Below are 26668 nucleotides of genomic sequence, written 5' to 3'. Positions count from 1 at the left end.
ACAATGATAAATTAGTCCACACCTCCCAACTGTCCCTTGTTCGGAGGGACAGTCCCTCTTTTGACAGCTCATCCTGCAGTCCCTCATTTGCACTGGAAAGTCTCTCTTCTCTATGCACTGAACAGCCAGAAAAACAAAGTTTCGAACTTAATTGGCTTTTGGCAGAGAGCCCAGAACAGCTAACAGGTGCAACTAAGATGCTTTGTAACAATTTTGAGATAAGAAAATAAGTAATTTCAAAAGTTTAGATAAGGAGAAATATTTTCTACATTTTATAACCTGCCAAATTTGGTCAAGTGAACATTTGTGGCCACAAAAATAGGTGTGATCCAAAAAAAATGTGCCACACTACATGGCAAAAAAAGATTTGTCCCTCTTTTTACTTCCAAAATGTTGGGAGGTATGAACTACACATCACATGATGGTTGTGGGAGGAGCTACATTGTGGAGTCATCTTGCAGGTGAATATGCATAGGCCAGCTAATCAGTTGTATAAACAACTTTCAGGTGGAGTAGGATTCACACTAGGCAATGCAATTCAAGTATACAGAGGCCAAAGCAGCGCCCACCACCAGCCCAATAAATAGTGATTGTCTATGGCAACATATAGCTGCCCCTCTGGCATTTGCCACAGCCCACATATTGTCAGTCCAGGCCTGACGTCTTTCTTTTGTTGGTGCCAATACTTTACATTAAAGGGGTTGTTCACCTTTAAATGAACTGTAGCATGATGAAGAGAGGGATATCCTGAGACAAATTGCAGTTGGATCTAATTTTGCAGTATTTGTGGTGTTTCACGTATTTACCTTTTATTCAGCAGCTCTTCATTTTGCAGTTTCAGCAGTCTGGTTGCTATGGTCCAAATTACCCTAGCAACCATGCATTGATTTCAATGAGACTGCACTATTAATAGGAGGGGTTTGAATAGAGAGATGAATAAAAAGTAGCAACAACAATAAATTTTAAACCTTACAGAAAATAACATTTGGGGTCAGTGACCCCCCCCCCATTTGAAAGCTGCAAAGAGTGACAAGAAGAAGCCAAATAATTAAAAATATCTTACTACAAAATAACGATGGTGATTTTTAAAGTTGATTCCAATTACATATTATTTTGCAAATTAAAGTAAACCTGAAGCTGAATCCCCCCTTTAAATTGTATGTATACATCTCCTGGCAGCCTTTAGAAACAGTATAATTGACATATATACTGTCAATTTGAAGTTCCACATGTGTGACAATCTCAAAAAGAGGGACAACAAATTTTACAAAAGTATCTTATTCGCACCTGTTAGCTGTTCTGGGCTCTCTGCCAAAAGCCAATTAAGTTTAAAAGTTTTTCTGGCTGTTTCATGCAGAGAAAAGAGGGACTTTCCAGTACAAATGAGGGACTGGGGGTTGAGCTCACAAAAGAGGGACTGACCCTCCAAAAAAGGGACAGTTGAGAGGTATGCCTGAAAGTTTTGATGGCACACTATATGAAAAAAATGAAAAAACGCCAATTCCTGTGTAAAATTACAATGTAAGTAACATAGTAACATAGTAAGCAAGGTTGAAAAAAGACACATGTCCATCGAGTTCAACCTTTTTTTTTTTATTTTTTTTTTTATTAACTACCTATCTGCCAGTTGATCCAGAGGAAGGCAAAAAAAACCCATCTGAAGCCTCTCCAATTTGCCTTAGAGGGGGAAAAATTCCTTCCTGACTCCAAAATGGCAATCGGACTAGTCCTTGGATCAACTTGGACTATGAGCTATTTCCCATAACCCTGTATTCCCTTACTTGCTAAAAAGCCATCCAACCCCTTCTTAAAGCTATCTAATGTATCAGCCTGTACAACTGATTCAGGGAGAGAATTCCACATCTTCACAGCTCTCACTGTAAAAAACCCCTTCCGAATATTTAGGCGGAACCTCTTTTCTTCTAATCGGAATGGGTGACCTCGTGTCAGCTGGAAAGACCTACTGGTAAATAAAGCATTAGAGAGATTATTATATGATCCCCTTATATATTTATACATAGTCATCATATCACCCCTTAAGCGCCTCTTCTCCAGCGTGAACATCTCCAATTTGGCCAGTCTTTCCTAAGCTAAGATTTTCAATACCTTTTACCAGCTTAGTTGCCCTTCTCTGTACCCTCTCTAATACAATAATGTCCTGTTTGAGTGATGGAGACCAAAACTGTACGGCATATTCTAGATGGGGCCTTACAAGTGCTCTCTACAGTGGAAGAATGACCCCCTCCTCCCTTGACTCTATGCCCCTTTTAATACAGCTCAAGACCTTATTTGCCCTTGATGCTGCGGACTGGCATTGCTTGCTACAGCCAAGTTTATCATCTACAAGGACTCCAAGGTCCTTTTCCATAATGGATTTGCCTAGTGCAGTCCCATTAAGGGTATAAGTGGCTTGGATATTTTTACATCCCAGGTGTATGACCTTACATTTATCAACATTGAATCTCATTTGCCACTTAGCTGCCCAGATTGCCAGTTTGTCAAGATCATGTTGCAAGGATGCCACATCCTGGATGGAATTAATTGGGCTGGATAATTTTGTGTCATCTGCAAACACTGATACATTACTTCCAACACCCTCCCCTAAGTCATTAATGGACAAGTTAAATAAAAGTGGACCCAATACTGAGCCCTGGGGGACCCCACTAAGAACTTTACTCCAAGTAGAGAATGTCCCATTAACAACCACCCTCTGTACCCGATCCTTTAGCCAGTTTCCTATCCACCTGCAAACGACTTCATTAAGCCCAACAGACCTTAGTTTAGAAAGCAGTCGTTTGTGGGGCACAGTATCAAACGCTTTGGCAAAATCCAAATAGATCACATCTACTGCCCCCCCACTATCCAGAATCTTACTTACCACATCATAAAATGCAATCATTCGTCTGACATGACCTATAATTCATAAGTGAAGATTGAGGTTGTTCTATGCACTCCAAAGCACTTCACCAGGTCACAGCGTCTGTGTTTAATGTCAGGCGTTAGAGTGCCAAACAATGCTAGCGTCTGATTCCCCCCCTGAATTAGCGAAGTTACGTCCGTTCGCGTCTGGCGATAGCGTGCGAATCATCGCTAGCGTTTTCTCTTTCGCTAGCGTTGGTACTGCTGCGCACATTAGTGAATGTGCGAATTTTACGAAATGACGTCACGCTGGCGAAATTGCGCCAGCATTAGTCACATCGAACTTTAGTGAATTTGGAAAATAGTATTTGTATCCCTGCCAACTTTCTCAAAAGTTACAGCTAATGTTAACCTGAATGCACTCCCATAGAGTTACATTGCATTTTGGCACAGTGATTTTGCAAGTGTTCATGTTGCTTGTCATTGATGAAAAACTTGTAGAATGTGTAGTGTTGGAAGCTTATTATAATGCCAAATTGAATTTACAACCCTGCCAACTTTCTCAAAGGTTACAGCTAATGTTAACCTAAATGCTCTCTCATAGACTTACATTGCATTTTGGCACAGAAATTTTGCAAGTGTTCTTGTTGCTTCTCATTGATGAAAAACTTGTTGAAGGTGTAGTGTTTTAAGCTGATTCTAATGCCATATAGTATTTGTATCCCTGCCAACTTTCTCAAAAGTTACAGCTAATGTTAACCTGAATGCACTCCCATAGACTTACATTGCATTTTGGCACAGTGATTTTGCAAGTGTTCATGTTGCTTGTCATTGATGAAAAACTTCTAGAATGTGTAGTGTTGGAAGCTAATTATAATGCCAAATTGAATTTACAACCCTGCCAACTTTCTCAAAGGTTACAGCTAATGTTAACCTAAATGCTCTCTCATTGAATTACATTGCATATTGGCACAAAGATTTTGCAAGTGGTCTTCTTGCTTCTCATTGATGAAAAACGTGTTGAAGGTGTAGTGTTAGAAGCTAATTCTAAGGCCATATAGTATTTGTATCCATGCCAACTATCTCAAAAGTTACAGATAATGTTAACCTTAATGCACTCCCATATACTTACATTGTATTTTGGCACAGTGATTTTGCTAGTGTTCCTGTTGCTTATCATTGATGAAAAACTTGTAGAAGTTGTAGTGTTGGAAGCTCTTTGTGATGCCATATTGAATTTACAACCCTGCCAACTTTCTCAAAAGTTACAGCTAATGTTAACCTAAATGCTCTCCTATAGACTCACATTGCATATTGGCACAGTTATTTTGTGTTCTTGTTGCTTTTCATTGATGAAAATTTTGTTGAAGGTGTAGTGTTGGAAGCTAATTCTAATGCCTTATAGTATTTGTATCCCTGCCAACTTTCTCAAAAGTTACAGCTAATGTTAACCTTAATGCACTCCCATACACTTACATTTTGGTACAGTGATTTTGCAAGTGTTCTTGTTGCTTCTCATTGATGAAAAACTTGTTGAAGGTGTAGTGTTTAAAGCTAATCCTAAGGCCATAGTATTTGTTTCCCTGCCAACTTTCTAAAAAGTTACATCTAATTTTAACCTGAATGCACTCCCATATGGGGGCGTGGCTTGTCGTCAGCACTGAATGGCAGCATAGTCTGAGACCTCTGTTAATCTACTCACCCTGTGAGCACCTAACAACCTGCATTTGAAACCTGCAAACATGAAAAAGCAATGGTAAGAACCAACAACAAACTCCCAAACCCAGACCTAGCAAAATTGCTAGGGAATTACCTGATCCAGACGAGTTTTTTGATCCTGTTGATAGAGACACGCGGGGATCCAAGATGGCGGCCGCAAAAAAATGTGAGTCTGCTAAAAACACTGACATAGTCAGTGAAAGCTCGTTTGGCAAAGCTGCAAGAGGGAGAAATCGGCAGACAGATATGCCTATTTTAACTGAATGTGATACTGAGCACTCTGACTGCAAAAGTGAGGAAGAGGAAGATATTCGCTCATATTTAAAATGCTTACCATCTAAAGCTGAAATCAAAAGCATGCTGCAGGACTTATCTGTTGTGTTAACTGATGAAATGAGAGATATAAGGAAAGACATAGTAAACATAGCAGTGAGAACTGACACTATAGAAAAAGCGCAAGAGAAATTACTTAAACACAATACATATCTGCATAAGATTGTAAAAAAGCAAGCTCAACAAATTGAGGAGCTTGAAAGGCAAATGGAGGACTTTGAAAACAGAAGCAGAAGGGTTAATCTGAGAGTAAGAGGCATCCCTGAAATAATTACTCAAGGTGAACTGTGGCAAATTTTTAACAGCATTCTCAATAGAGATACTGCAACTGAAATTAAAATGGACAGATTTCACAGAGTGGCTAAGACAAAAAATGCACCTCATGGAGCTCCCAGAGATGTCCTTTGCGCTCTGCATAATTTCACAGAGAAGGAGGAAATAATCTCTAAAGCAAGAGAAATAAACATCACATACGAAGATAGCAAAATAATAATTTTCCAAGACATCTAGTGGAATACCCTCAGCAAGAGAAGAAATCTTAAACCTCTCACAGATGCTATGAAGGAAAAAGGCCTACAATTCAAGTGGGGATTCCCTTTTAACATAGCGGTGAGAAAGGAGGGACAATGGATTGTACTGAAATCTCCTATGGACACTGAGGAATTCTGCAAAAAGCTGGACATTGAAAAACCACCTCTCCCAGGATGGGATATCATCACAATGCCTGACTTCTCATTGGAAAAATTACCGGAATTTTTGATAACTCCATTGAAGCAAACTAAGAAGATGGCCTCTACACCTAAACCCAGAGGAGAAAAAGACTCGACCTTTGCATAAACAATGACACTTGAAGAGAACTCTTATCTACCTTATTTCCTTATTTGGGCACAATGCACCGCCACTTCATAAATCTTTAAATTGTGTTTAATATGTTATAAAATTTTGTGTCTTGCAGGTTAGACATTATATCTGAATATTTATATACTTCGATGAGAAGCTCACAGGGTAAGAGTGTGATTTGGTGTAAGATTTATTTAATTAATACTAGTTTTGTACTATCTGTATCGGGTTGACCTTCAGATAAGGTCTTTCAAGAGTTATAAGAGAAAAGAAAAGATTTAAAAATACTTCTAGATACAATCTCTAACAAAGCCTACACAAGGATTAAACAATACCTATATGAAAATAGTAAGAAATGTGGCAAATATCTAGCAAACAAGTTGAAATCTCAATTTATAAAATCGTACATTTTAAAAATGAAAAATGATAAGCAACAAATGGTACATACAACTACAGATATAGCAAAATTTTTCAAGATTATTATACCAGACTATATAATTTAAACAAACAATATGCTAATAATTCTAACAGAGAAATAAAGAAAAAACAAATTAACCAATTTCTTTCCCAAATTAAAATACCTTCCTTAGATTAGTGTATAGTTGAAGAATTAGACAAACCTTTTAAAGAGGAGGAACTGCAAAAAGCAATAAAGAATCTTCCCCTGGGCAAAAGCCCAGGCCCAGATGGATTCTCGACTAGCTATTATAAAATCTTTGATAAAATCTTATTCCCAATATTGCTGGAGTTATTTAACTCACAGAATAGACACTCTCAAATTCCAGAACAATCCCAAGAAGCCCACATTACAGTTATACACAAACCAGGAAAAAATGCTACTGAATGTGCTTGTTATAGGCCAATTTCCCTTATTAACATAGATCAAAAATTATTTGCAAAATTACTTGCCAATAGAATTAGTGAACACTTACCTGACCTAATCCATTTTGACCAAGCGGGTTTTGTACCTGTCAGAGAAGGGAAAAATAATACAATTAGAGCTGTAAACATAATAAAGTATATGAAAAAGAAAAACGAGGAGGCCCTAATATCTATGGATGCTGAAAAAGCCTTCGATAGAGTAGAATGGTTATTTATTGAACAGATGTTGGAAAAAATAGGATTTTTAAAAGTCTCTAAAGAACAGGCTAAAGATCTTCAATGGAGACTAAAAACCAGAGGTTATTCCAGAAAAATAGTTAAAAGAGCATAGAATAGGGCTCTGCGTACTGAGAGATCAGAACTTTTGAAGATTAAAAATAGAACACAAGAGAATAATAATACTTTACGGTTCTTCACTACCTATAACACTAATATCTCTCAGATTCAGGGGATTCTGAATAAACATTGGCCGATATTGTTGGAGGATGAGACTTTAGGAGGTATACTGCAAGATAGAGCTGCTATTTGTTATAAAAGGAGTCCGAATTTAAAAGACATTCTTACGAGAAGCCATTTTCACAATTCAAACCCCAAAATCAAAAGAAGAAATTAGGGCTGTTTCCCTTGTGGAAATTGTAATATGTGTAACAGGTTGATTAGAGTTGACTCTTTTGAAGATCGTTTCGGCAAAGAGCATAAGGTCAACGGTTATATTAACTACCGGACCCAAGGTGTGATCTATTGTCTTGAATGTCCCTGCCGGAAAAAAAACATTGGCATGACAACTCAAATGCTCAAACAGAGGGTACAGCAACACTGTAGCACAATAAGAACAGCAGGAAATGCAATTAAAAACGATAAAACATTGTCAACAGTAGCCCTTCATTTTTAAAATGTCACAATATGAATCTGTCCCTTTTAAAATTCTGGGCTCTGGAAAAAATTGACCAGGAACATCTGTGATAATTGGTCGGCACCCAGATGGTCCCTGAGAAGGTTTTCAAGGATAGTTCAGGAGCAGCGCCTTCCTGTTTTTCGGGTATTCCAACAATGCGTATGTTATTGCGTCTCTGCCCCCCCTCTATGTCATCCGCCGGTGTCTTGCAGAGTTTTAGCTAGTTCTGGAGTTCAGCGATCGCATGTGGAACCTCTCTCGTAGTGTCCTCTAGGTCCGAAATTCGGTGCTCCGACTCTGCTGTTCGCTCTCTCAGATTTTGGAGATCTTGGCGGAGCAGCGCCAGATCAATCGTCACCTACTCCACCCTAGTGTCAATCTTTACCTCCACTGCTGTCTGTATATCCCGAATCGCCTGCAGGACCTCCTGGAGTGTCGGTTCTGACAGCTGTGGAGGTTCAGGCCCGGCCGGATCAGGAGGGGGTGGAGGCGGCGGGTCAACTATGCACAAGCGGGCGCCATCTTGGTTCGGATGTCGCACATATTTGTTCAGCTTCCTGGTCGCCGTGTCGGCTGTTTTTTTAATGCTTCCCATCTAGTAGCATCTGGGGGTACTCCGGCACCCTCAGGGATAAATTGGTGCCCATGGGGTCCACAGGATCGACTGTAACAGATCAACTGAACCGGAGCTCTGGCTAGACGCGTTTCACTACATCAGCGGTTAGGCCACACCCCCAAGTCTCTTACGTTTTTAGTTCATATACTGGGATTGATATTATCAATATTAATTTTTTTACTTTATATCATTCCATTGTTTATGCAAGAAAATAATACCCAGTGCAATGCCCTCAATCTCTATGTGGCCCTTTTCAGTCATTATAAGTGCACACCCCACAGGCCCACCCTGGCTGTGGTTTTCCCTGTTTTTTTGTGTACGCCTGGTTGAAGAGTTAATTTCCCTGACATTCTAATGGGGTACAGTGTTTTAAATTGACATTCCCGCTACATTTATCAAAGAGAAGAGTTTTAGGTTTGTTTGTTCTTTTATTTTACAAAGTAGCCATAAAATGTAACCAAGAGACACATAGAATAAAAATATCCATTAAGTGACATTTCCATTGGGTGTCAATGGGCCTAATTGAGGGTTAGCAACTCGCGGCTCCGGAGCCTCATGCGGCTCTTCATCCTGCTTGCTGCGGCTCGGTCTTGCGGCTTTGCCTGTCACATCGTCGATACATTGCTCGCACTTGCTGGCGGCTTCTTTAGTGTGCGACCGAGGTAAGCTAACGGTAAGCTTACCACACTCAGGAAGCCAGCAGCAGGTGCGAGGGCTGTATAGACATCCCAGGAGTGACAGGCAAGACCGAGCTGCAGCAAGATGATTCATCATGGTCCTTACCGTGGTCACACTCAAGACAAGAGAGGGAAGATCATCATGGAGCTTTAGAAACAGAAGTTACATTAGACAGATAAGAACACTAGCATTTAATAGGGCTATTCAGTGTTTAATTTATTTCAAAGTAGGCCTACACATGCACACTGCACTTCTGTTTGTTGTATTCTGTTGTTACAATACAATACAGTTACAATTAAAAAAAGGTTAAAGCTTTTAAAATTGTATAAACTGTGTTGTGTAGCTCCAGATTATTTTACTTTAGTGGAAGAGGGGGGCAAAATTGCTCTTTTGATAGTAAAGGTGCTGACCCCTGGTCTAATTGATGCTGATAAACGATTAATGGATCCCTGATGTATTCTGTTACAGGAGGCTGTATTCTTCAGAATGCTGTTGCTTTATGTACTTCAGGATTTCTTGTGACAGCAAGTGTTGGCTGTGATCCTTAGCTTCTGGAAAATAAAGCAATATGTAAATTAGCTTGTAGTCTAATTCTTTTTGTTGTCTTAACTGTATCTCTGCTAATGTAAATACACATTTATAGCCAAGGCACCATGGCACTGTTGTGCTTTATTTATCAGTTGTTTATGTGTGCATTGCATACAGGCTTGGTGTTAGAAGCAGTGGCCCTATTTCAGACTGCTGTTTCAAGAGGTAGGCAGAATGGCTCAGCAGTTGGGGGTGCTGAGTATGTATCTCTGGTGCACAGAATCCCTCCTGCACTGCTGTGTCACTGTAGGGAGAACTCAGTGTGCAAGTTGCTGGAGGACATCTGGTGGGGGTGTTTTGTGAATTGGCAGAGGTGGGATGTACAGGGTGCAGGGGCTATTGGAAGGGTCTAGCCTTGTGTGACACCCTGTAGGCCCAGTACAGCTTAAGGTTGATAAAACTGAACCTCCCATCTCTCTTTCCCTTATCCATAGATTTACCACTAAATGCCTATTTTACAATATAAATAATTCTGTGCATGTTCACTTGAATTAAAATACCTGTCCATCATGTAGCCACAACTTCTAAATCCCACTTCCTACATTACACCCCCCCCATGTTTTTATTATGTGTCCTGTTATTACAAAAACTCAGAAGGATCATCTCCTAAAGATTCCATTTGAATGAAATGATTCATTTTTTTTTGGCTTACCATACATTGTCTGTTAAAAATCATGTAAATATGAAATAAATCCAATAGAACTGTTTTGTCTCCAATTGTAAGGATTCACAGATAGGAGCCTATGTGCTGAATAACTTCAAGGAGTTTATTAAACAAAAATGTGCACAGACATTTGCAGAAAGATTTAAATGGCAGCAAAAACAAGTCCAGGTACAGGCCGAAATTCCAGGGCAGGCGGCAGACAAACAGATGAGGGACAGGCCAAAGGTCAGGACAGGCAGAGTTCATACAAGGTCAAAAACAGGCTTAGGTCAATACCGGGAGTAACAGGGAGCAGAGATGAAACAGAGCAGGGAAACAAGGCAGGAACAAGACAAGATTTACCAGAATATTTCAGGAACAGGCGTACATGATCAAGCACACGATCAGGCTATCACAGGGCTTGGAGTCAGCAGTAGGGCCAATAATCCAGCCCAGGGTGTTGGGGGAATCATGGTTAAATAGCCCTCAAATGAGCAATTGCCTGCAGCTGAACAGAGGGTGTGTACTAAGGAAGGCTGACCTGGAGGCAGCAAAGCAATAGGCATCTTATCAGAGCCAGGCCACCACCACCACACTTACTCCTGTGGCTCAAGCAGGAGGAGCAGTGCCTGGAACATAACAGGTCCCTGGTTTGAAACCAGGGAGTTCCTCACACCAATATGGATTTTTGCAGGTTAGTTAAGTATTACAATCAAAGTACATTTTTCAAAATTAGAATGCTTTGCTGAAAATGTACCCTATGGGAAATGGCCTTACTGAACTTCCCTAAATATGGGTTTACAGATACATTCATATTTTAAAAAGTAGTTTTTTAGTGTCAGTATTATAGTTCAGATGTTTTATTATAATAATATAAATATATATGTTTTTTGTTTATACATTACTGAGATTACAGAACAGCACTTAAATTTAACTTGCCTTCATAGACTATTAATCGATAGGTATTTCGTAATTCATGTGCATTTTCTAAGATATCCTTCAGTGTCCGATAGAAAAGTTTTGTTTGTTGTAGTCGATCCTCTGCACTAAAGGCGGCACTTGGAATATCTGTCATTTTAAGCAAGGATGCCAGGGGTGTAGCATATTCCACAACACAATAATATGGCTGAAATAAGAAAGGTAATTGGTGAAATGATTGTATTGTATTACTTGATATACTGTACAGCTGTATATAGTAAGGTAAATATGAGCATAGAGCTTTAGTCATTAATATGTAGGGACCTATAGGATCTATTAGGCTCCTATAGAGTTAATCCCCTACCTTTCTTTAAGTTCTCTTATCCCTTGTTATTGGGCCCAGCCCTTTATACTGGTTACGTGTAACATCTTCACCTATTGGACAAAGAGTGTAATGACACTCCCCTGCCACACTGCTATATAGTGTTGTGCAGGGAGTGGCCTCTTCCTCTTTGGCTCCTGGTGTCTGTGCTGCTAGGTGTTTCCCATTGAGCCTGGGATCACCAAGGCCCCAGTAAGCCATTTACCCCAAAGGGACCTGTACCTTTGGTGCTGAAGTCGGGAACCAGGCAATCCCGTGAACGAGGATTAGCTATCATTAGGGCAGATTCTGTAATAGTCTCTCTAGGAGAAAGAGATAGCCAGATTTATGTAGTATGAGCAGTTGTGTGCTCCATCGAGGAGAGTAGCAGGGAGTAGCCTCCCAAAGGCTTTTAAAGGTTGCCTTTAGTGTAGGGAACTCAGTGATAGAGAATTCAGTTTAGCAGAGCACTGCCTGACCCCTAGTTGATTGATCCTGTTTCACATTGGTCACTGGTCTTTGAGAGTGATCTATTCTTCCTACTGTTTGACTTGAGGAGTGACATCTGTACATGCTGCATCATCATCATGCTATCCTTTCTCCTCTGTGATATGCTAACTCCTACTACAGCTCCTGCGTGAGTAAACCTGTGGTCAATTGCCTTTGCATTTTCTGTTCAATAAACCATCTCACCTGTTTTACTGCATAAAGAACGTCCTGACGTCCATTATTCTATCTTTCACACTAATTAGCCTGTGGGTTGTAGTTTTACACCATCTTAAAGGGGAAGCTTCCATTTGGCGAAGGCTCTGCCCTGGGTGAGGATTCGCAATGTAACCCATGCTCACTACCTAGCTGGTCACCCTTAACTCCTAATTGGCAGAATAGGCCAAGAAAGCGTTACAAATATAAACAATGACACCATATGGGTTATTTAAAATGACCCCAAGGACAAATGTTAGAGCACTAATTGCTTCCCTTTAGTGCTCATTCACACTTCTGCCCAAGGTCTTGTTGCTCTCTATCCTTGCAGCAGACATTTTATCAGATGCAGGGTGCAAAGGGAATGGGTACAAGGGAGCCCTATCTTCTATGTCTCCTATGGCTGCTTTGCAGCCTGTGCCCACCAGCATTTGTAAGCATCTGAATGACATGTAAGTAAGGGAACGGGTGGAGGGTGGGGGGTGACACCCCCCATACCCCATGAATGAAACACTGATGAATGCAGGTGGCGTTTTCATGGGACAATTTAGATCCTTGTGTTCCATTCTAGAGTGCAAGGACATTGAGCCGGAGTCACTGATGACCGGTCAGGTCATAAAGCAGCTTTGCTATTTTTGGTCTTGCACCCTACTCCGTAAATTACACCTCCTGTTTCCAGCATAGTTTTGTATTATCTCCTTGTGTGGAAAATAATGAATTAACAGTCATTTAGGCTTGGAAAAAAAGACATGTCCCTTAGGGTGGGGGCAGATGGGGAGATTAGTCGCCCATCGACAAATTCTGCTGCGGGTGACTAATCTCCCTATATGCCTTCGCACCAGCAAGAATGCAAATCACTGGCAGGATGGCTTCGGATTTCAGAAGTCGCCTGAAGTTTCCTCGTGAGGCAACTTCGGGCGACTTTGGAAATGCCATCCCGCTGGATCCCGTATTCTAGCCGGCAGAAGGTATTTTGGGGAGATTAGTCACCCGCAGTAGAGAAGATTCTCCCTGTCTGCCACCATCCTTAAGCTGTCTTTTTCGTCTTTCTTGCTAAATAGTCATCCAACCCTCTTGAAGTCATCTTATATATCTGCCAGTACAAACACTTCAGGGAGAGAATTCCACAACAGCTGTCACTGCTGTGCCTAGTTATCATATCTTAAGCATCTCTAAGCATCTCTTATTCAATGTTAACGTTCCCAACTAGGCCAGTCTTTCATATATATATATATATAATATATATATATATATATATATATATATATACATCCACCATTCAAACCCGCACACGTCATTCATAAGTCATTAGACGGGTGCTGTGTGTAGATTTAATTTATTAGAAAAACTGTTGATTATGCGTCGCATCGACGTTTCTGTTCATGGTTTAGAACCTTTCTCAAGATGCTTTTCCATACAAATGTCAGCAAACAAGTTACAATATATAAAATGTACATAATTCAACCCACATGATGACATAACTCTTGATTGGATAAATGTGTATAGTACCATAGTAATAAAGTGCATCACATATCATTAAAGGGATACTGTCATGGGAAAACATGTTTTTTTCAAAACGCATCAGTTAATAGTGCTGCTCCAGCAGAATTCTGCACTGAAATCCATTTTTCAAAAGAGCAAACAGATTTTTTATATTCAATTTTGAAATCTGACATGGGGCTAGATATATTGTCAGTTTCCCAGCTGCCCCAGTCATGTGACTTGTGCTCTGATAAACTTCAGTCACTCTTTACTGCTATACTGCAAGTTGGAGTGATATCACCCCCCCCCCCCCACCAGCAGCCTAACAAAAGAACAATGGGAAGGTAAACAGATAACAGCTCCCTAACCCAAGATAACAGCTCCCTGGTAGATCTAAGAACAATGCTCAATAGTAAAAGCCAAGTCCCACTGAGACTGATTCAGTTACATTAAGTAGGAGAGATAACAGCCTGCCTGTTGTTTGATTCCCACCATCCGCTGGAACACAAACTGGGTGTCATTAGAATTCTGCACCACTGGGCGGAATGTGTGGCAGCTGATACAGAGTCCAAAGACAAAGAGCAAAAACATCTTAGAGGAGCTTTGAAAGCATGTGGCTACCCAGACAGGGCTTTTGTCAAACAGCAGCGACAAAGCCCAACAGGAACACCAATAGAAATAACCACCCGGGGGCACATAGTAGGCGAAACTCAGGAAGATTTTCAACAAACACCACGTCCCTGTGTTTTTCAAACCTAGCAACACCACCTGTCTGCTACATACAATGCTGTTCTAACATCTGTACCACGGCGGTTTCAGAACACTTTACACATCCATTCATGCAACCTGTTTCTAGGAGTTGCATGACACATTGGATAATCCTATCACAGTAACTACACAGAATCAAAACTTCTGTGAATTTCTTCAGATGTCACCTCTTTGAAGAGTTACAATGTGCCATTGTGATTGGATTAGTGGAAGAGTTTATATGCAGAGAACTTCCCACACCATAGTTACATAGTTACATAGTTAAATTGGGTTGAAAAAAGACAAAGTTCATCAAGTTCAACCCCTCCAAATGAAAACCCAGCATCCATACACACACCCCTCTCTACTTTTAATTAGATTCTATATACTCATACCTATACTAACTATAGAGCTTAGTATCACAATAGCCTTTGATATTATGCCTGTCCAAAAAATCATCCAAGCCATTCTTAAAGGCATTAACTGAATCAACCATCACAACATCACCCGGCAGTGCATTCCACAACCTCACTTTCCTGACTGTGAAGAACCCCCTAAGTTGCTTCAAATGAAAGTTATTTTCTTCTAGTCTAAAGGGGTGGCCTCTGGTACGGTGATCCACTTTATGGGTAAAAAGGTCCCCTGCTATTTGTCTATAATGTCCTCTAATGTACTTGTAAAGTGTAATCATGTCCCCTCGCAAGCGCCTTTTTTCCAGAGAAAACAACCCCAACCTTGATAGTCTACCCTCATAATTTAAGTCTTCCATCCCTCTAACCAATTTAGTTGCACGCCTCTGCACTCTCTCCAGCTCATTTATATCCCTCTTAAGGACTGAAGTCCAAAACTGCACTGCATACTCCAGATGAGGCCTTACCAGGGACCTATAAAGAGGCATAATTATGTTTTCATCCCTTGAGTTAATGCCCTTTTTTTTGCAAGACAGAACTTTATTAGCTTTAGTAGCCACAGAATGACACTGCCCAGAATTAGACAAAGTGTTATCTACAAAGACCCCTAGATCCTTCTCATTTAAGGAAACTCCCAACACACTGCCATTTAGTGTATAACTTGCATTTATATTATTTTTGCCAAAGTGCATAACCTTGCATTTATCAACATTGAACCTCATTTTCCAGTTTGCTGCCCAGTTTTCCAATTTAGACAAATCACTCTGCAAAGTGGCAGCATCCTGCATGGAACCTATAGTTCTGCACAATTTAGTATCATCTGCAAAAATAGAAACAGTACTTTCAATGCCCACCTCCAGGTCATTAATAAACAAGTTGAAAAGCAAGGGACCTAGTACAGAGCCCTGCAGTACTCCACTAACAACACTGGTCCAATTAGAAAATGTTCCATTTACCACCACTCTTTGTAGTCTATCTTTTAGCCAGTTATCTATCCAGGTACAAGTACTATGTTCCAGGCCAACATTCCTTAATTTAACCAATAACCTTTTGTGTGGCACTGTATCAAATGCTTTAGCAAAGTCTAAGTAAATCACATCTACTGCCATCCCAGAATCGAGGTCTCTACTTACCTTCTCATAAAAAGAAATTAAGTTAGTCTGGCAAGATCTATTACGCATAAAACCATGCTGGCACAAACTCATAGTATTATGATTTGCTATGAAGTCCTTTATTAACCCTTCGAAAAGCTTTCCTACCACTGACGTCAGACTAACTGGCCTATAGTTTTGAGGCTGAGAACGGGATCCTTTTTTGAATAGAGGCACCACATTAGCATTTAGCCAGTCTCTCGGCACTATGCCAGATCTCAATGAATCCTGAAAAATTATATATTAAGCAACCTCGTGTTGGTGCACTCAGCAAAAAACAAATCAATGCCTGTGTGCAGGTTCAGATGAACATCATATTAGACAATTTGAAAAAAACGCACCACCCAGGGCTTTATGAAGTGAAAAAAAACTAATTTATTCTCAACGTTTCGGCTCTAGAACTCGAGCCGTCCTCAGGAGAAATGTGCATACAAACAAATAGCTATTAAATACTCTAAGAAACCGCCAAAAGATCAAAAACAAGTGATAAGGGGGTGTGGAAAACGTGACACGCTCCATGACGTGTTATGTCAAAGTTCATTCTAAATCGTATGTATCATCTTCAATGAATATATATTGTGCAGAACAACTTGTGTACATAGTGTTAGCGGGCAATTGCCAGCTTAAACTTTGTGTTATGTAATCACTGAGAAAATTAGTTAAAACACAATCTCCGTGTCCATCACTCAACCCTCATGTGGGAAAGTGAAGCTACACCTATATACACTTCTAATCGGGAGAGACCCGACTTGCACATACCTGCCCATCTGTCACCCCCACTGCAGGTACGGATTGATGCATCAGAGCAACAGATCTGTTTCGCAACATGTTGGTCATGTGTCACGCACGGCTTCTATCCTTGCGAGAGTATCCCTTAGCTCCCGGGTCTATGACGTCATGGACATTCCTCAGCAGCATACTGCCATTAACCCGTGCAGGGTTTTCAATTCAGACATAATGTCGTGGTGCTTGTCAAATAACCTCTCAATGTTAGTGGAGCAATATGAGAAGACGTTACTGTTGCCCTTAGGGGGTAGCCACACTCTATTCTATAAAGGTTATATCGATGATTTGTTGATGTTCTGGAGGGGGACTGAGACTGAACTTTTGGCCTTTAGTGGGACATTGAACTCCATGGACTCACCCATTAAGCTGACAATGACGTATGACAGACAGAGCATCAATTATTTGGATGTGAGTATATTCAGACAAGGGGATAGGGTAGGGACCACCCTATTTAAAAAGGCTACTGATAGAAACAGTCTCATCCATTCCAGTTCCCACCATCCTCTTCACATGTCCCGGGGGGTCCTGTTTTCGCAATTCCTATGGGTAATAAGGAACAACACAGATCGAATGACAGCGGAATGACAGCGGAATCCCAGCTGGCGGATTTAGCAATACAATTTGTGGCCAGGGGTTACTCCACCAGATTGATTGAAGAACAACTGCAGAGAGCCAAATTGACTACACAAGATGAACTTCTATCGCCAGGGAAAGTGACAAGACCTGATATTCAACACAGAGTGGAGTACGCTGATTACATGCCTGCTTGCCCTGGACACAAAGAGATCTGATGATCCACACTACACCATTATGAGATCCATTACAGAAATCCTTGGATAACCGGGTTAGAGGTGAAGAGAAACCCCGGCTACTAACATTGAGTTGTTATTTGACAAGCACCACGACATTAAGTCTGCATTAGAAACCCCTTCACGGGTTAATGGTATGCTGCTGAGGAATGTCCATGACGTCATAGACCCGGGAGCTAAGCATCGGCTACGAGCGTGGTATACTCTTGCAAGGATAGAAGCCGTGCGTGTTGTGTTGGATTATGCATACTATCGCCAGGAAATATTAGTTACAGTTATCTGATACCACTTGTTACCAACCATTGATGTTTGATCCTACCTCCAAATTTCGATTGCAGATTAAAAAAGTATTGGATATGGCAGTCACACATGGATGGATACAAGGGACTACCTATATGTGACACAATCGGTAAGGCCAGTATTTTACACCCTACCCAAAATTCATAAAAACCTTACACACTCACCTGGGAGGCCCATTATCTCGGTGAGAGGGTCCATAGGGGAATGCATTGCAAAGTCTGTAGATGAATGGCTGCAAACAGTAGTACGGGGATTAAGTACATGTCTGAGGGATACTAATGATTTTTTGCAGCTAATAAACAGCATACAATGTGAGCAATTCATTTTCTACTTTGTAACCATGGATGTGCAAAGTCTTTACACATGCATTCCCCATGTCCAAGGACTGGAAGCGGTTAGAGACCTCCTGAGTAGTTGTAACCAGTATGATGGTCCACCCATTGAATTTTTAATCTCTCTTTTGAGGTTTATTTTATATAACCACTACTTCAGGTTTGAGGACCAATTCTATATCCGGCTATCTGGGACAGCAATGGGATCCAACGTAGCGCCCACCTACGCGAATATTTTTATGTATACGTATGAATCTTTTAGGCCATCCTTTATTTTGCCGGTTTGGAGCTTATTACAGGCGCTATATCGACGACCTGTTTTTCATATGGTATGGCACCCCTAAAGATCTTGTGACGTTTACAAATGATTTGAATGCGGTATCATCCGCCATTAAACTAACATTGAGTTATAATAAGTTGATAATGAATTATTTGGATGTCACGGTTTATAAGAATGAGGTCAACAAGAAATTACAGACCAGGATCCACCAGAAATTAACCGACCGGAACACGCTGCTTCACTTTAATAGTAGTCACCCCAAACATTTGGTACATTTGCTTCCCAGATCGCAAATGATCCAGACAGTTAGGATAACAAGTGACCTTGTAGAACAGAAAAAGGAACTGGAGGCCATGTCAACACATTTTCTCGAAAGAGTGTACCCTAAAGAGCTAATTATGCAGGCTATGGAGTGGGCCCTTACTTTGGATAGAATCAGTTTATTGCAAGACAAAACAGAGACACGTGAGTGGGACCGGGATAATTTGTTTTACATGAATACTTATGGTCCATGTTCTTCACTAATCAAAAAATCTCTCTTACAGCATTGGCCGCTGATCAGTACCGATCCGGACATATCGAAAGTGGTAAATAAGAAACTTTGTTTTGGTTACAAACATAATAGAAATTTGAGAGAAATATCACCAGCAGATCCAGTGAGTAAATATGTACATACAACAGAGGGGTTGTAGTGAAGTCAGGAGTGTTCAAGTGTAACAATTGTGTTATGTGCAACACACTGATTCTGGGGGACCAATTTTTTGATCCACATAGTGGGAAAGCATATAGGATCAGGCATAGATTGACATGCCGATCGCAAAATGTGGTATACCTGATTAAATGCCCATGTGGGCTGTGTGTGGGAAAACCACAAGGCAATTGAGAGACAGAATTAGCATGCATAGATCAACAATATGGGCAGCATTGGATATAAACTATGAAAACAAGAAGGTTAAACAGGATATTTCTAAACAACCCATGGCCCAACATTGGCTGAAAGCTAAACATCCAATCAGAAACGGAACTAGAGGGGGGTGGGCCCTGGCGCAGGACGCGCAGCCGGGCCCCCGCCCCCCTCTGTAAACCCAGAACTGGCCGGGATATGCATGGCGCTCGGACTGCCGGGGGGGCCCTCAGGGGGTGCGGGCCCTGGCCCGCTCGCACCCCCTGCTCCCCCGGTAGTTCTGCCCCTGCATCCAATCTCTGCGTTTAAATGCATGCCCATTGATATGGTCAAAATTCCGCATAGAGGTGGCGATGTTGAACAAATCCTATTACAAAAGGAAGCATACTGGACATTTGAACTTGGCTGTGTGGCTCCCAAAGGACTGAACTATACCCTCCAGCTTAATGCGTTTCTTGATCAAAAGATAGTATAATTTGTTTGAATGTTGGTAAAACAATGTAACCAGTATTGATATGTTTAGAGGCACAATGGATATTGTAGCAGTTGACAGATATCAACAAAGTATAAAGTATATATTTAGGCAACAGTAATATGATAAACGTATCTAAAATTTTAATATGCTGTAGGTGATACAACAGGTATGGCTTAAGTGGTTTTAAGGTCTTTTTAACTTAATCACTAACCAAAGCACTTGGCACTTTATGGAATAGAATCACTTTTTAAGTAATTTATGGGAAAATGTTTTTAAAGTGAGAAATAATGAGCACACTAAGCACTTGTGCTGAACTATACAATACAAGGAGTTAATTCACACATGAATGTCACAGGTACAGACACGTGATGTGGGTGGTATCTATTTAAAGAAATGTTTGTGTATGTATAATTACCTTGAAAAAGGCCCCAAAAGGGACCGAAACAGCGGTTTTGCATACAAATGTAACAAATACAGAACTTTTTTGCACAAGAAGTCCCTTGGTGCTGTTTTTTTGTTCCAGTTGTGTATGAAGTTTATACCAAGCACAGGGGCAGCTACAAGTTAGCTTCTTTGGAGGAGAGGTGCTGTCCGTCTACACACACACATATATATTTATATATATATATATATATATATATATATATATATATATATATATATATATATATATATATATATATATATATATAATATATATATATATATGTTGTTTTTTTTTGTTTTTTTTTACCTGCCTAGAGAACTGGGTAGAGTATAACAGTGCTTTATTAGCAGGTTCATGTAGCCATGCTGTATAAGAAAGTACTGTGCATGCTCAGCACAATTCATGTGCACAGTGACACCTACAGACCATTTGTATAAACACCACATATTCCCCCTGTAGTAGGAAAGCATTTGGGCAAATGTAATAAACAACAACAATGAATCTTAAAAGCAAGAATATACATTCTTCACATAGTCCTTGGTCCATGCAGGTAGTTTTCTGATTCTCTCAGTACGCCTTATAGGTTCACTTTCTTCAGGCCTATTGCAGTTGGCATCAGGAGTAGGAAAATGTCCTTCATCAAATGGAGCTTCTCCAAAGTCATTCCTAACAGGAGCAAGATGACTTGCATTCCATATGCGTCCATCAGACAGTTCATATGTGTATGGTCCTTGCTGGCGTCTCAATTTAAGTGGTGTAGTAAATTTAGATTGTCCTTGTTTCAGTATTCCTGGTTTCTTAATTCTGACTATAGATTCAGGCTGAAAGTGCACTTCTCTGTAGTGCTTCTTTCAGACTTCTGTTGAATCACTTGATTTCTCCATTTGCTTGTGGGTAATACACTAAAGATTTCCTATGCACAATATTCCGCTCTCTCTGAAAGAATTCAAACTCAGATGAGACAAACTGTGGTCCGTTGTCTGATATTAACTCCTTTGGATTACCTTCTCTGCTGAAGACTGTAGAAATAAATGTCATTACTGTAGCTGAAGTTAAATGAGAAACAAATGCAATTTCAGACCATTTACTGTAATAGTCTATCAAGGTTATAGCAAATCTGCAGTCTATAGGCGCATCTGTAAAAGGACCCACAATATCAATGGCAAGTTTTTCCCATGCTGAATTAGAAAATGGTACTGGCTGAAGTAGTGGTGTATGTGTGATAGCTGTTTTTTCATGATTCTGACAAGTAACACAAGAATGAATGGCAGTTACCACATCGGCATCCATTGCTGGCCACCAGTATAGTTCTCGTAGTCTTTGTTTTGTACGTACAATTCCTTGATGACTCTCATGTGCAAGTTGTATGAGCTTTTCTCGCAAGGTCTCTGGTACCAGTAAGCGGTGAGCTCCACGGACAACATAGCCATCTACTAAGGACAGTTCAAGTCTAATCCTGTAGTAAGGTTGAAGATCAGAACTGAGTTTCTTCTCAGCATTTGACCATTTGCTTTGTAAGATGTTTTACTTGAATTGGACATGTAAGGCAAGTTTGCTCAAAATCAGCAGATATAACTGACTGTAAATCAGTCAGTGCTACAACTTCTATGTCCTCATCTAGTGTATCAGAAGCTGCAGGTAAAGGTAAACGTGACAAACAATCAGCAGTAACATTTTTCAAACATGGTTTGTATTGCATTTTGTAATTGAAATTCAGTAGCCTTGCTGACCATCTAGCTATAAGCATTCCAGCTCTTCCTAGTCCCTTTGTTGTAAGCAGTATAGTTACAGGGCTATGATCAGTGCAACATTCTCTACCCCATTGGCAGGTTCTCCATTTTGTTGTTGCCAAAACACATGCTAGGGCTTCTTTTTCAACAGTTGAATACTTACGCTCTGTCTCTGTAAGTGTTCTGTATGCAAATGTAGTTTTCTCTGCATGATCAGCATGGATCTGTGTGAGAACTGCACCAACGCCATAGTCTGATCAAATAAATCTAGCGCTGGACTATTCACAATTAACTGTTTCACTATTTTGAAGCTATGTTGAGCTGTCTCTGACCAAACCAGGCTTAAAGTTCCACGTTGTAGTGCTCTAAGTGGCTTCACAACTGAAGCATATTTGGTAATGAACTTAGAATACCATGAAGTAAGACCTATAAAAAAGCTTGTAAGCTCTGAAAATCAGATGGAGTACGTGCTTGTGTAACAGCGTTGGCATGGCCAGGGTCAGTTTGTAATTCATCTTGTGAAATTATATTACCCAGAAATGACAGCTGAGTTTGTCTGAAGTGGCATTTGGAAAGGTTCAGTTTCAGTCCTGCAGAATCAATGCATTTTTTAGGTATTTGTCATGAAGAGCCATAGTTGGAGCGTAGACAATTATATCACCCAAGTAGCATTGTACACCAGGTGTGCCATGGAGTATAGAAGACATCAGTCTTTGAAAACAACTCGGTGCTGAAGGTACACGCTTGAACTGAAACAAACCATCATGGGTGATAAATGCAGTGAGGTCTCTGCTTTACTAATGCAGTAATACTTGATGATAATCATTCTGAAGATCCAGAGTAGAAAATAATTTTGCTCCTTGGAGTTCTAAAAATCTTTCCTCTATGTGTGGCAAAGGATGATTATCCATAACAACTGCTTTATTAGGTTCAAGAAGATCAACACACAATCGAATACCTCCAGTTTTCTTCATTGGTACAACAAAAGGTGAAACCCATTTGGAGGATTGTGATTTTTTCAATCACATCTTGCTCTACCAGTTTCTTTATAGAGTAGGGAAATCGCCTTAATTTCTGGCGTACTGGTTTTACATCTGGTCTCAACTGAACTTTGTGTACAAAGTTCTTTGCACAACCAAGTTGTGATGAAATTTTAGACACTGGCTGTGTGGCAGGCCCTGGTGCTGTAGCAATGAGACCATCAACTAATTGATCCCTTCCAAGTATAGCAGCACCCTTATTCACAATGTAAAAGTCACATTTTGCACTGTACGGCACTGTACAGCTTTTGTAGGACATGTAGCATAATTTGCAGTGTGTTGTGTTGAACCACAGTGAAAGCAGTATTTTTTATCTGTATTTGCTGCACGGTTTTGCAGTGTAGGTGAATCACTTTCCTTAGCACTGTATTTTGCCTGTGACTGTGCATTATTAGGCCACTATTATTAGGCGACATTGCTGGATTCACAGTCTGTACATTCCTGACAGAGCAACTGTAATAGCCTTTGCAAGGGTTAAATTCTGCTCTAGGAGCAGTCTCTCTCTAATGCGAGGTGAGTTTATTTTTTCCACTATTTGGTCTCTTAGCATGTTAGATTCCCAAAGTCACAGGTAACAACCAGCTCTCTCAAAGCTGCTATACATTGTTCTCTGGATTCGGCATTACGCTGTCCACGTTTGTGGAATTTATATCTTTCAGCCACCACATTTACTCTTGGCACAAAAAAGTTCTTTATAGCAGTAAGAGCAGTTTCATAAGTATCATCAGCTAATGGTAATGTTTAGAATATACGCTGTCCCTCTGCTCCCAGGCAGTGAATAAGTAAAGCACGCTTTCTAGCAGCAGAAATCTTCCCTTGTTCAGCAGCAATAATGTAATTTTCAAACATACGGATCCAAGCAGTAAAAGGTATGGTAGGCTCACCAGGATTTGGGAGAAAAGCTGCAGGCTGCTGCAGAGGTAGAAAAGACACATCGTCGCCAAGATGTTATGTTTTGGTTCCCGAGGATGAGTAGAGTATAACAGTGCTTTATTAGCAGGTTCATACAGCCATTACACATCAACAGTAGCTTCACTCTAACACCCCAAGCTGTATAGAAAGTACTATGCATGCACAGCACAACAGCACAACTCATGTGCACAGTGACACCTACATTCCATTTAAATAAATGGTTGTGGAATACCCTGCTGAGTTATGTTGTGATGTTGTGATATATATATACTGGGGATCATTTGGAGGGGATGAACGCGATGGATTTTTTTTCAAAACAAATCAATTCTGTTGCTAATAATGTCAGTATACAGTACACTTTTTTATGAGTCCCATTCATATATTTCTATAACTCACAAAAGGTTTCTGAACAAATTTAACATGATACCTTTGAAAAAGTTCCAAAAAAGATGGAAAAACTTTGGAGCAAATATTCTTTATTTTATTTATTATTTAGCCAATAAGTTTTACATTTGCTCAGTAAAACCAAGAAATAATTCTATCAATTGCATTACCTTCTAGAATAGAGTTTACTCTTGTATATGAGACCCATGATGGCAGTGCCGATGGTGCAGATGAAGTAAGAAGTCAAAAGGACATGGGAGAAGGAGTCAAAAAAGTTGAAGGGAGGATAAGGGAAGGGAAGAACAAATCATACAAACTACAAAGCATGAGATTAGAGAATGTAAGGAATACATTGAAGAGTTGCATGCTTCAGATTCATTATGGGAACCCTTTTGATACCTGAGTTCACAAGCAGAAAAATGAGGACTGTTAAGGTAAAATGTTAAGGTAAATTAAAACCTACCCGACCATCTTCATCCAAAATACGATACACGTTATTTTTAAATACTCTTCCCTTAATCCCTGCACGGTCAAGGCAAAGTGGGGGAATCTCCTTGAGAAATGTGATGTTCTCATCTATATCTTTTAGATCTCCGTATAGTCTGCAGCTTAATGGAATCAAGATATGCAGCCTGCAGGTTTCTGGAAATTTCAATAAGTTGTAGTTTTCTTTGTTGAATTTTTGTATGGATTCTTTTAATGCTGTAAATGATACGGATAATAAGTATTTGCATAGAAAACAGTCTAGGCACTTAAAATTAAACATTTCCTATTCATACATGCAACAGTATTTTATTGGGTGCCCAACTGGTTGCCAGGATCGCTGGGAGCCCTCCGTTCCAGAGCACTCTGCTCCCCATCCAAGATGGTGGCGCCCAGTGCCGCACACTAACGTCTTTGCATCGCACCGGCTGTGTGATATCGGTATGCCGAGGAACACAGTGAAATTTCAGGTCACAGGTTCAATGCCCGATAATGGGAATTACTGGTTTGTATTCCTGGGTGTTCCTAAATTGTTTGGAAGTATTTTCCTGTACTTTTGACTCTGCCTGAATCTATTGACTTTGATCCTAGCCGCCTGAATTACTGCCTGAATTCTTACTACGATTACTCTTGATCCCCCTGGTTACCGCAAACTTGAACTCTGCCCTAAAGCTTCCTCCTTGGTCCAGACTACCCTGCACTCGGAACTGATAGGTCCCTGACACTGGTTTAGTTGGACAGTCCTAAAGGACACTTACACTTATTCCTTATGATCCAGGTCATTTTTCTAAATGAACAGCAGTAGTTTTTATTTCATTGTTCCCTTGTACCTACCTGGTAAGACAAACTGCAAATATCCAACATAATAGGACCATGCTAGCCCATGGGCAACATTCAGTTGTTTCATCTCAGTTATTTCTGAAATTGCTGCAGGTGTTGGGCCCTGGACAAAATACAATGTTAATGTTATTTTCATCTTTTTTTAAAGAAACATGTGAGTGTTGCAGCTCTTTCAACTGCATGTCAGCTACCCTTCACCTGGCTAAATGTATAAAGAACCACAACCAATACGGGTTATCAGACCTGGTCATAGTAACAAATAAGCCTGCTAAATGTTAGCAATGTTAGTTGTTGCCGAAATATCGATATAGATTATTATACATTACTAGTCTAAATAATAATACGATCCCTGCCAGGAATTACAGTTTTCAAAACAATAACAGCAATGGTTTGTTATGACTAGAAACAGGGGTCAAACTCAGCTGAAGATGACTTTCTATGCTCTTTCTTAACGGAGGTTTTCAGTAGATCTTCACAGATCTATCACCCTGTCAGTGTCATGTTTAAGTCAGATGCCAAACTCTGAAAGTGTCTGAGTAGCATAGTATGTTAGCTCTCTATTTAAGTGTGTTCTCTTAATGGGTTTCATACAAAGTATCAGTGGCGTAAATAGATGATATTGGGTCCCCCAGCAAATTAATTTTAGATCCCCCCCAACCCCAAACATATCCAGAGGTTGTCCTGTTTTACCAGTATGTATTGAAATTGCTCATTAATTATGGCCTATTAGGGTCCCCTACAGTGGCATAAATAGATGTTGCTGGGCCCCACAGCAAATTAATTATAGGGCCCCCACATTAATAAGATTTTTTTTTAACAGTATATGTTGAAATTTCTCATTATGTAGGGCCTCATGGGACCCCTACACCTCCTGAGCTCCATTTGTTCCTTAAGTCTGGAATGGGATTAGGTTTCAGGAAACATATGGAATGTCTTATTGGTAGGTTGGGTCGAGGTGTATCCCACAGGTTTTGAATATATCCCTGGACAAAGAGAGGTTTGCTCTCTCTCTCTCTCTCTCACACAGAGGACACAGACACATACACACTTACTCACACAATACAGACAAAACTTTTATACAACATATTAATATATACATACATTTTTGTATTATTTTGTATTAGTCAATAGAGCATTTTACT

General features: G+C 40.2%; 1 protein-coding gene across 6 annotated transcripts in view; it reads right to left on the bottom strand.

The window, feature by feature from the left end:
• Positions 1–26668, bottom strand: part of sting1.S (stimulator of interferon response cGAMP interactor 1 S homeolog) — a 61554-nt gene that overhangs the window by 5554 nt on the left and 29332 nt on the right. For 2 of the 6 annotated variants that reach the window (XM_041588052.1, XM_041588051.1), the window contains exons 5-8: positions 25521–25629; positions 24667–24905; positions 10993–11179; positions 8553–9373 (exon numbers count right to left, since the gene is read on the bottom strand). In XM_041588052.1, coding sequence (XP_041443986.1) covers positions 9285–9373; positions 10993–11179; positions 24667–24905; positions 25521–25629 — 624 coding nt within the window. In that variant the 3' untranslated portion in view covers positions 8553–9284. Of the gene's footprint in view, positions 1–3710; positions 4594–4672; positions 6720–8552; positions 9374–10992; positions 11180–24666; positions 24906–25520; positions 25630–26668 lie in introns of those variants that run through there. The other 4 variants (XR_005966563.1, XR_005966562.1, XR_005966560.1 and 1 more) reach the window with 4 other exon arrangements.

The sequence above is a fragment of the Xenopus laevis genome, chromosome 3S, assembly GCF_017654675.1.
Source record: "Xenopus laevis strain J_2021 chromosome 3S, Xenopus_laevis_v10.1, whole genome shotgun sequence".
Classification (NCBI taxonomy): Eukaryota; Metazoa; Chordata; class Amphibia; order Anura; family Pipidae; genus Xenopus; species Xenopus laevis.
This window is presented reverse-complemented; position numbering and strand designations above follow the sequence as displayed.